Genomic DNA, 12,415 nt, shown 5'->3' on the forward strand with positions numbered 1-12,415 from the left:
CGTTAAAACCCTCCGCTGCTAAAATGGAAAGGAAAGGCGAGAGAGGATCGCCTTGTCTCACTCCACGTTCAAGCCTAAATTCATTAGTTGGAGACCCGTTCACAAGAATGGAGACCGAAGCCGACTTAAGATACGCGTGAATCCACTTTCTCCATTTAATTCCGAAACCCATCACTTCCATAATTTCAAGTAAGAAATCCCAATTGAGGCAATCGAAGGCCTTTTCAAAATCAACTTTAAATACGAGGCTTTTAGACTTTTTATTCTTTAAATAATCGAGAGTCTCATTTGCGATTAGTGCTCCGTCCATGATATTTCTACCTTTAATAAAAGCACTTTGCTCGTACCCCACGAGGTTTGGAATCACCCTTTTGAGCCTGTTTGAAAGCAACTTTGCCACAATTTTATAATAGCAACCGATTAAGCTAATGGGTCGGTATTCATTAAGTCCAATCGGTTCGAGCTTCTTTGGAACAAGCGTGATGAAGGATGCGTTACAACCCTTAGAAATGTCCCCGGTGTCCAAGAAGGTATGAATTGCATCAACAAGGTCGTCTTTAACAATGTACCAAAACTTTTTAAAAAAGCCAAGGTTGAAACCATCCGGCCCGGGGGCCTTAGAACTACCGCACTCATTTACCGCTGCCCAAATTTCACTCTCTGAGAAGCTCATTTCCAACTCGCAAGCAGCAGTAGCTGAGATGCTGCTCAAGATAGGCCCATTCGGCCCAAAACAGCCCAGTAGCGACGGCCTGGTAGATACCTGTTGCATGAACAGGCCACGAAAATGATTGTAAACCGATGCTTTTACGATATTTGGGTCCTCGTTCCAAGAACCATCAACGTTTAGACCGCGGATATTACATTTATTATACTTGCGCCTAATTGAAGAGTGAAATTATTTCGTATTCTCATCGCCTTCCAATACCCACTTAATCCGAGCCTTTTGTCTAAGCATATTTGCCTTAGATTTCTCTTTATCAATCCATTTCCTACGGCAATTTAACCAACACTCTCTATCTACATCATTTAGACCCCCTTGCTCGGCTCTAACTTCCCATTTATCGACCTCGTCTTTCAATCCTTTTATTTCTCGATCAATAATCCCGAATTCACTTTTACTCCAAGTCCTCAAATCACATTTAACATTTTTAAGTTTATCCCTAAAAACACAATCTTTTCTAGTGCTACGGACACACTTACCCCAAGCCTCTATAATGATCCGATCAATTCCATCACGATTCAACCATTCGTCGAACACTTTAAAAGGTTTCGGCCCAAAATCAATACGCTTGTCCCTAAGGATAAGGGGACAATGGTCCGATTCCCTTCTATCTAAAATCATAATCGAGAGGTCGTCCCAAAGCTCAATAAACTTTTCATTTACAAGGAACCTATCGAGCTTGCTAAATTTCAAACCATTATCACTGATACGAGTAAATCGTCTACCGTTAATCGGTATCTCAATCAAAAAATTCCTATCAATGAAGTCATTAAAACGAGAAGCACGCACTTTATTGAATCTACAATTTAACAGTTCCGAAGGCAATCGTACTTCGTTAAAGTCACCACATAAGACACACGGATAATCAACACCCTGCAGAAGTTTGTCTAAATCTAACCACATCTCTTTCTTATCTCTATCGGAATGGGGTCCATAAATGTTGACAATTAAGGATTCAACACCAGACCCGATCCAAACCCCCCGAATTGCAATGAAGAAACTATTTCCAAACGCATTATTTACCGTGAACCTAGAAGAGTCCCAGATTACTAACATACCCCCGGAATTCCCTATAGCTTCTCTCTGGGCATAACCAAAGTGATTAATACCCCAAAGGTTTTGCACCCACCCGTCTTCTAAGTTTCTACACTTTGTTTCCTGAAAAACGGCCACATCAAGCCTTTCCGCACAACATAAGACCTTGACCCACCCAAATTTCCCTTCAACTCCGAAACCACGAACATTAACAGAGAGTATCTTCATAATCAAATAATACAGACGACAAAAAGAGGTGAACTTACTGTGGGTTGAAGTTGGGCCACCTCAACCCGATTTGCTCCCCAAATTCTCTAACTTCCACACTGCTAATTGAATGATCAGCCGATGAAGCATTACCGTGAGATTTTGAAATTTGGACAGTATGCTTACTTCCAGTCCTGGATCCACAATTTTTGCATCTCGATTTCCTTTTATCCTCCAGACATGATTTATCTCTAGCCATACAATGCAACCTTTTAATTCTGGAAGAAGCTTTCCAATTACCGATCAATTCCCAGTAGCACCCTTTACAGAAAGAAGCCTCAGATGTTTTGGAACTATTTCTCGATTGACTTGCAACAGTTTCCCCTTTTTTCTCTTCTTTTTTTTTCTTTTCCTTTTTTCACTTCTCCTCCGCGACCTATATTATCGGTAGGAAACGAATTTGGAATATCATCAATTGGGTTATTTGAAACCACGATACCAGGTCTGCAACTTGGGCTGGGAGAATTTATAGAAAAAGGCCCATCCGGCCCATTAGATGCACGAACATGCCTGTTTTTTTCCAGACGTACACGTTCATCAACAATTGGGCTTTTTTTGCATAGGCCCATCATGTATAGGAGTTTGAATGCCACTAAAACACTTTCCATCCACTGTAGACCCACGCGCCGTATTTTTTTCCCCATGTGACACGCTAACCTTTTTGGGACCATGATCTTCACTATCTGCCACGAGAGTTTCAATGTTTTCAATTCGAGTAGAATACTTTCCTTCCAATGTTACCCCGTGCGCCGTATTATTTTCCCCATGGGACCCGCCAACCTTTTTGGGACTATGAACTACACTTTCTCCCACGAACTTTTCATCTTCCACAAAAAGATTTCCAACCCCAAAAAATGCAGACTCTTGATCTTCTCCTGAGTCATGAATGTTTACACATCCGGCACCGTCGTAAACTCCGGCACCGACGCCACCTATATTTTCGTTAATGTTTTCATTTTCTGAATTGTGACTTCTTTCGTTGTTCCCATTATTGTCCTCCATTTTTCCTTATCAACAGGTTCATTTTGATTACACTTTACCGTTCCCTCCGACTGGTAATCCGATTCGTCACCACTGCAGGAGAACTCGCCTGAGTCGATGTAATCGGAGCTATAGTCAGATTGTGTTGATGAGTCATCATTTTCTAGATCAATCTTATCGAGATCAGGGCATTGTTTCCCTTCTTCGATAATATTGATGAAGAAAAACCTGGATCTATGTTTTAACTTTAAAGTATCATTAACTCTATCCGGTTCCTGTAATCTCACATATGCTCTCCCATACAGTAGTTTTTGATTTCCCTTCAAAGAGCAGTTGTCCAGTTCAAAGACAGTTCCCCACCATTCAGCGATGTCCATGAACGTATTTTCTGTCCAGCATTGAGGGGGGACACCTGAGATACGCAACCATACCATTCTACCGTCCGGCCAGCTTTCTTCGTCCCAAATCGTGACCTTACAAAGCCATCTTCTTAGTGGGTGGTTCGGTTGATTCACCAATTCTAGTGCGGTTTCTCTGGTTTTGAACACAAGAATGATGGTTAACCCACCCAATGATTTAATTTCAATAATGATTAGTAAGGTAAATATTATTATCATCATACGTAAAATTATATTTCTGTAATCTAACTTTTATTAACTTCATTAACAATTATATTTATGTTATTTAAGTTATATATGGTCGGTTATACCGCCTGAATTATATTTATGTAATCTAACTTTAATTAACTTCACTAACATTTATATTTATGTTATTTAAGTTATATATGGTCGGTTATACCGCTTGAATTATATTTATGTAATCTAACTTTTATTAACTTCACTAACATTTATATTTATGTTATTTAAGTTATATATGGTCGGTTATACCGCCTGAATTATATTTCTGTAATATAACTCTTAACTTCACTAACATTTATATTTATGTTATCTAACATTTATGATTACTTATGCAATTAATCATTATTTATTTCATGCATACTAATGTTTATTCTTAAAATTTATTATTTATGCATAATATGTTTATTCTCTTAATCTTCGTATTTATACTAAACGTATTTATACTAATTGTATTTATAGTTGTAATGACCCGGAAATTTTCGACTAATTTTAAACCAATCTCTCGATACGATTTAATGATTTTGACACGATAAGAAAAGTCTGTTAGGTTGAGTCCCAAAATTTTTGAACTGTTTTCTTGCATTCATTTAACTTCGACCATTTCCGACGATTCACGAACCGTAGTTATAATAAATATGTATATATATAATAACTTGCAAAAACAATTACAAAGTATTAAATGATAAACTCTGAGGTAATTGTTTCAACATATATACTTAATATATAAAACTACTTGATATTTAAAACATAATTATAAATATATATTAGTTTGAATATATATGATTACTAAAAATAATTATTAATTATATTATGATATATTAAAATGTATAAATATTAAAATTTAAGATAGATTATTATATAATATATAGTACATAATTAAGAATATATATATATGTTAAATTTAATTACAAATTAAAATATAGTTGTTGTATTAACACTAAAATTATTATTTTACTATCATTTTTGTAATTAATATTATTGTTTTATAGATATAAAATTTGATACATACAATTTGTCATATAATTATTATCATTATTAGCATCGTTATCAATAATATTATTATTAGTATTAGTATTGTTACTATTATTATTAGTAGTAGTATTTTTATTATTTCTAATATTATTAACTGTATTATTATTATTTCATATATTTATATTTATTAATATTATTAATATTATATATAAGAACGTGTATGATCTATTAGGAATCAACATTAAATATAAAATTCTGTCAGATACCAAAAATTGTTGGTTTTGGTTTTGGAAAGATGATTATATTAAAACTGAGCAAAAGCCCACACCACACATCAGATCAAAATATATAACAAAAATTGTAAGATATTAAATTCAAAATGTAGTACGAATCTGTTATCAATCACAATCCACTTTTAATTTTTCTTCTTCATTCCCTCCTCATGAAATTCATTCTGTCTACTCCAATTCACTACAAAACAACTACAGGTACAATTCAGTTATAAGTCTAGATCACTTTTCATATTTTTCTTCATTTTCTTCCGTCTTCTACTCCTGCCCGAATATTATTGTCGACCACAATCTTTACTACAGACAACCCTTAATCCAATCTTCTTACATCATCCATTGTATACTCACACTTTATAGATTCCTTCTGCAATTCAATGAGAAAAATCAAACAGACAGATACAAAATTTGTTAGCCATCAATATCAGTAAAGCGTACGAATCTGTTTCAAGTCCTTTCTCCTTTCTAATTTTCTTCTGATTGAAATTGTTGTTGACATAGCTGTACTACAAACCAAATCAATCGTACCAATATTGAATACCTAAATCTGCTTTTAAACTGTTTATTAATTGAAAATATCCTGATCGAATATCCCAATCTTAACTATAAAACAAATTATGATTGAATCTTAATGTTGTAGTAATTGTTAATTAACATATTATATATATATATACACATTATTGCAATTGATAATGGAAAAAACGGAGATATTAAGATACATACATATATTACTTACAGATATATAAATACCCACCTTGGGTATCACCTTCTGAATAAAAACCTTCACCACCATCGAATCCTTTTACTCGTTACAGCTATCCTTGTGCTACTGCTTAATTCTTTTGTTCGATGAAACCATAGTCATCAAGAAACCCACCTCACATCACCACTTTAACTTACAACTACCATATCACCTCCTCTATCTATTCCCTTGTTTCTATTCCAACAAGTGGCCATCATCACAGTCGAAGTATCACCTTCAACGAGAAACCACCATCAACACGAACCATCATCAACCCATTAAACTGCCCTTGAACTGCTACTGCAGCTGCACCATTCTGATTACTGTTTCAGCTGTAAAACAGCTTGAGAATCTCCTGCAACTATGGTAAATTGCTGCTACTGCATCATATTTTTGTTGTACCAACCTATCACCTTAAATCACCCTCTAGAACCTGCAAAAGCCCAATCATTTACACTACATGTTCTACCCTGTCGAACCCCAAATACAAACCACCACTATTGAAATGTCCCGTTCATATTGATTATAAACGTTCCATATTAATTGATTTTGTCGCGAGGTTTTGACCTCTATATGAGACGTTTTTCAAAGACTGCATTCATTTTTAAAACAATCATAACCTTTATTTTATCTATAAAGGTTTAAAAAGTATTACGTAGATTATCAAATAATGATAATCTAAAATATACCGTTTACACACGACCATTACATAATGGTTTACAATAAGAATATATTACATCAAAAATAAGTTTCTTGAATGCAGTTTTTACATAATATCATACAAGCATGGACTCCAAATCTTGTCCTTATTTTAGTATGCAACAGCGGAAGCTCTTAATAATCACCTGAGAATAAACATGCTTAAAACTTCAACAAAAATGTTGGTGAGTTATAGGTTTAACCTATATATTATCAAATCATAATAATAGACCACAAGATTTCATATTTCAATATACATCCCATACATAGAGATAAAAATCATTCATATGGTGAACACCTGGTAACTGACATTAACAAGATGCATATAAGAATATCCCCTATCATTCCGGGAAATCCTTCGGACATGATAAAAATGAATTCGAAGTACTAAAGCATCCGGTACTTTGGATGGGGTTCGTTAGGCCCAATAGATCTATCTTTAGGATTCGCGTCAATTAGGCATGCACTAATTCTCAAAATTAGTGATGTTCCCTAATTCTTAGGCTACCAAGCAAAAAGGGGCATATTCGGCTTCGATCATTCAACCATATAATGTAGTTTTTATTACTTGTGTCTATTTCGTAAAACATTTATAAAAGCGCATGTATTCTCAGTCCCAAAAATATATATTGCAAAAGCATTTAAAAAGGGAGTAATGAAACTAGAACTTATAGAATTTATGAAGAACACTTAGAACTTGAAGATAGAACTTGAGAGAGATCACTTAGATGAATAAATTTGAAGAATGAAAGTGTTTGTAGGTATTTTTGGTCGTTGGTATATGGATTAGATATAAAGGATGTGTAATTTTGTTTTCATGTAAATAAGTCATGAATGATTACTCATATTTTTGTAATTTTATGAGATATTTCATGCTAGTTGCCAAATGATGGTTCCCACATGTGTTAGGTGACTCACATGGGCTGCTAAGAGCTGATCATTGGAGTGTATATACTAATAGTACATACATCTAAAAGTTGTGTATTGTACGAGTATGAGTACGAATACGGGTGCATACGAGTAGAATTGTTGATGAAACTGAACGAGGATGTAATTGTAAGCATTTTTGTTAAGTAGAAGTATTTTGATAAGTGTCTTGAAGTCTTTCAAAAGTGTATGAATACATATTAAAACACTACATGTATATACATTTTAACTGAGTCGTTAAGTCATCGTTAGTCGTTACATGTAAATGTTGATTTGAAACATTTAAGTTAAAAATCTTGTTAAATGTTGTTAACCCAATGTTTATTATATCTAATGAGATGTTAAATTATTATATTATCATGATATTATGATATATTACTATATCTTAATATGATATATATACATTTAAATGTCGTTACAACGATAATCGTTACATATATGTCTCGTTTCGAAAACCTTAAGTTAGTAGTCTTGTTTTTACATATGTAGTTCATTGTTAATATACATAATGACATGTTTACTTATCATTTATCATGATTAAACATAGTGTATCAATATCTTAATATGATTCATATGTATTTAGTAAGACGTTATTATAACGATAATCGTTATATATATCGTTTCGAGTTTCTTAATTCAATAAACTCAATTTTATGTATATAACTCATTGTTAAAATACCTAATGAGATACATACTTATCATAATATCATGTTAACTATATATATATATATATCCATATATATGTCATCATATAGTTTTTACAAGTTTTAACGTTCGTGAATCACCGGTCAACTTGTGTGGTCAATTGTCCATATAAAACCTATTTCAATTTCATTGGGAACACTTAATCATGTAAATATCAATTTCATTTAATATAAATAAACATGGAAATGTTCGGGTCACTACAGTACCTACCCGTTAAATAAATTTCGTCCCGAAATTTTAAGCAGTTGAAGGTGTTGACGTATCTTTTGTAAATAAGTGCGGGTACTTCTTCTTCATCTGATCTTCTCATTCCCAGGTGAACTCGGGTCCTCTACGAGCTTTTCATCGAACCTTAACAATTGGTATCTTGTTTTGCTTAAGTCTTTTAACCTCACGATCCATTATTTCGACGGGTTCTTCGATGAATTGAAGTTTTTTGTTGATTTGGATTTCGTTTAACGGAATAGTGAGATATTCTTTAGCAAAACATTTCTTCAAATTTGAGACGTGAAAAGTGTTATGTACAGCCGCGAGTTGTTGAGGTAACTCAAGTCGGTAAGCTGCTGGTCCGACACGATCAATAATCTTGAATGGTCCTATATACCTTGGATTTAATTTTTCTCGTTTACCAAATCGAACAACGCATTTCCAAGGTGCAACCTTAAGCATGACCATCTCTCCAATTTCAAATTCTATATCTTTTCTTTTAATGTCGGCGTAGCTCTTTTGTCGACTTTGGGCGGTTTTCAACCGTTGTTGAATTTGGATGATCTTCTCGGTAGTTTCTTGTATTATCTCCGGACCCGTAATCTGTCTATCCCCCACTTCACTCCAAAAAATCGGAGACCTGCACTTTCTACCATAAAGTGCTTCAAACGGCGCCATCTCAATGCTTAAATGGTAGCTGTTGTTGTAGGAAAATTATGCTAACGGTAGATGTCGATCCCAACTGTTTCCGAAATCAATAACACATGCTCGTAGCATGTCTTTAAGTGTTTGTATCGTCCTTTCGCTCTACCCATCCGTTTGTGGATGATAGGCAGTGCTCATGTCTAGACGAGTTCCTAATGCTTGCTGTAATGTCTGCCAGAATCTTGAAATAAATCTGCCATCCCTATCAGAGATAATAGAGATTGGTATTTCATGTCTGGAGACGACTTCCTTCAAATACAGTCGTGCTAACTTCTCCATCTTGTCATCTTCTCTTATTGGCAGGAAGTGTGCTGATTTGGTGAGACGATCAACTATTACCCAAATAGTATCAAAACCACTTGCAGTCCTTGGTAATTTAGTGATGAAATCCATGGTAATGTTTTCCCATTTCCATTCCAGGATTTCGGGTTGTTGAAGTAGTCCTGATGATTTCTGATGCTCAGCTTTGACCTTAGAACATGTCAAACATTCTCCTACGTATTTAGCAACATCGGCTTTCATACCTGGCCACCAAAAATCTTTCTTGAGATCCTTGTACATCTTCTCCGTTCCAGGATGTATTGAGTATCTGGTTTTATGAGCTTCTCTAAGTACCATTTCTCTCATATCTCCAAATTTTGGTACCCAAATTCTTTCAGCCCTATACCGGGTTCCGTCTTCCCGAATATTAAGATGTTTCTCCGATCCTTTGGGTATTTCATCCTTCAAGTTTTCCTCTTTTAAAACTCCTTGTTGCGCCTCCTTTATTTGAGTAGTAAGGCTAGTGTGAATCATTATATTCATAGATTTTACACGAATGGGTTCTCTGTCCTTTCTGCTCAAGGCGTCGGCTACCACATTTGCCTTCCCCGGGTGGTAACGAATCTCAAAGTCGTAATCATTCAACAATTTAATCCACCTACGCTGCCTCATATTCAGTTTTTTCTGATTAAATATGTGTTGAAGACTTTTGTGGTTGGTATATATAATACTTTTGACCCCATATAAGTAGTGCCTCCAAGTCTTTAATGCAAAAACAACCGCGCCTAATTCCAAATCATGCGTCGTATAATTCTGTTCATGAATCTTCAATTGTCTAGACGCATAAGCAATTACTTTCGTTCGTTGCATTCATACACAACCGATACCTTGCTTTGAGGCGTCACAATATATCACAAAATCATCATTCCCTTCAGGTAATGACAATATAGGTGCCGTAGTTAACTTTTTCTTTAACAATTGAAACGCTTTCTCTTGTTCATCTTTCCATTCAAATTTCTTCCCTTTATGCGTTAATGCAGTTAAGGGTTTTGCTATTCTGGAAAAGTCTTGGATGAACCTTCTGTAGTAACCAGCTAGTCCTAAAAATTGGCGTATGTGTTTCGGAGTTTTCGGGGTTTCCCACTTTTCAACGGTTTCAATCTTTGCTGGATCCACCTGAATACCTTCTTTGTTCACTATGTGACCGAGGAATTGAACTTCTTCCAACCAAAATGCACACTTTGAAAACTTAGCGTGCAGTTTTTCTTTTCTCAGTAACTCTAGCACTTTTCTCAAATGTTCTTCTTGCTCTTGATCATTCTTCGAGTAAATAAGTATGTCATCGATGAAAACAATGACAAACTTGTCAAGATATGGCCCACACACTCAGTTCATGAGGTCCATGAACACAGCTGGTGCGTTAGTTAATCCAAACGGCATAACCATAAACTCGTAATGACCGTAACGCGTCCTAAAAGCAGTCTTTGGAATATCATCCTCCTTCACCCGCATTTGATGAAATCCAGAACGTAAATCAATCTTCGAATAAACAGACGAGCCTTGTAGTTGATCAAATAAGTCGTCGATTCTCGGTAGTGGGTAGCGATTCTTAATGGTAAGTTTGTTCAACTCTCGGTAGTCGATACACAACCTGAATGTACCATCTTTCTTCTTGACAAACAAAACAGGAGCTCCCCATGGTGATGTGCTTGGTCGAATGAAACCACGCTCTAAAAGTTCCTGTAACTGACTTTGTAATTCTTTCATTTCGATGGGTGTGAGTCTGTATGGAGCACGAGCTATTGGTGCAGCTCCTGGAACAAGGTCTATTTGAAATTCAACGGATCGATGTGGGGGTAATCCCGGTAATTCTTTCGGAAATACATCGGGAAATTCTTTTGCGACGGGAACATCACTGATGTTCTTTTCTTCAGGTTTAACTTCCTCGATGTGTGCTAGAATGACGTAACAACCTTTTCTTATTAGTTTTTGCGCCTTCAAACTACTAATAAGATTTAATTTCGCGTTGTTCTTTTCTCCGTACACCATTAAAGGTTTTCCTTTTTCACGCATAATGCGAATCACATTTTTGTAACAAACGACCTCTGCTCTCACCTTTTTCAACTAGTCCATGCCAATTATTACATCAAAACTCCCTAACTCGATTGGTATTAAATCAATTTTAAACGATTCATCCCCCAGTTTAATTTCTCTCTCCCGACATATATTATCTGCTGAAATTAATTTACCGTTTGCTAATTCGAGTAAAAATTTACTATCCAAAGGCGTCAATGGGCAACTTAATTTAGCACAAAATTCTCTACTCATATAGCTTCTATCCGCACCCGAATCAAATAAAACATAAGCAGATTTATCGTCAATAAGAAACGTACTCGTAACAAGCTCAGGATCTTCCTGTGCTTCTGCCGCATTAATATTGAAATCTCTTCCACGGCCCTGCCCATTAGTATTCCCCTGATTCGGGCAATTTCTAATAATGTGGCCCGGTTTTTCACATTTATAACAAACAGCGTTGGTATTACTTGCTCCGTCACTATTCGTTTCGGCATTACTTGTTCCGACATTATTTGTTCCTTTAGTTCTGTTAAACTTTGGTCCGTAGACCTCACAATTTGTCGCGCTATGACCATTTCTTTTACACCTGTTGCAAAATGTCGTGCAAAACCCCTGATGATTTTCTTCACACCTATAACATGGCTGTTTTTGGTTTTTGTTGCCGTTGTTGTTATTGAGGTTGTTGTTGGGATTGTTATTGTTGTTGAAATGGTTATTGTAGTTGTTGTTGTTGTTGGGATGTTTGTTGTAGTTATTGTTAAAATTGCGGTTATTGTTACGATTGTTGTTGCGGTTGTTGGGATAGTTGTTGCGATTGTAGTTGTAATTATTGTTGTTGTTGTTGTACTGGTGACTCTTGTCACCGTTTTCCTCCCACTTCTTCTTGAGTTGTTTCATGTTGGCTTCTTCGGCCGCCTGCTCTTTAATTCTTCCCTCAATCTGATTTTTGAGTTTATGAGCCATTCGACTTGCCTTCTGTGTAGAAGCGGGCTCGTGTGAACTTACATCTTCTTGAATCCTTACTGGTAACCCTTTTACAAACGCGTCGATCTTCTCTTCTTCATCTTCGAATGCTCCCGGACACAATAGGCACAACTCTGTAAATCGTCGTTCATATGTGGTTACGTCGAACCCTTGTGTTCGTAACTCTCTAAGTTCTGCCTTGAGTTTATTGACTTCGTTTCTAGGA

General features: G+C 35.6%; 1 protein-coding gene across 1 annotated transcript; it reads right to left on the minus strand.

Annotated features, from left to right (window-relative positions):
* Positions 1 to 898: 898 nt before the first annotated feature.
* On the minus strand, positions 899 to 2,225 carry LOC139840458 (uncharacterized). Its single transcript, XM_071830723.1, has 2 exons — positions 2,079 to 2,225; positions 899 to 1,981 (listed from the first exon to the last, which is right to left on the minus strand). The coding sequence occupies exons 1-2, from the start codon at positions 2,223 to 2,225 to the stop codon at positions 899 to 901; spliced, it is 1,230 nt and encodes a 409-aa protein (XP_071686824.1).
* Between the last annotated feature and the right edge of the window lie 10,190 nt (positions 2,226 to 12,415).

The sequence above is a fragment of the Rutidosis leptorrhynchoides genome, chromosome 4 (genome assembly GCF_046630445.1).
Source record: "Rutidosis leptorrhynchoides isolate AG116_Rl617_1_P2 chromosome 4, CSIRO_AGI_Rlap_v1, whole genome shotgun sequence".
NCBI lineage: Eukaryota > Viridiplantae > Streptophyta > Magnoliopsida > Asterales > Asteraceae > Rutidosis > Rutidosis leptorrhynchoides.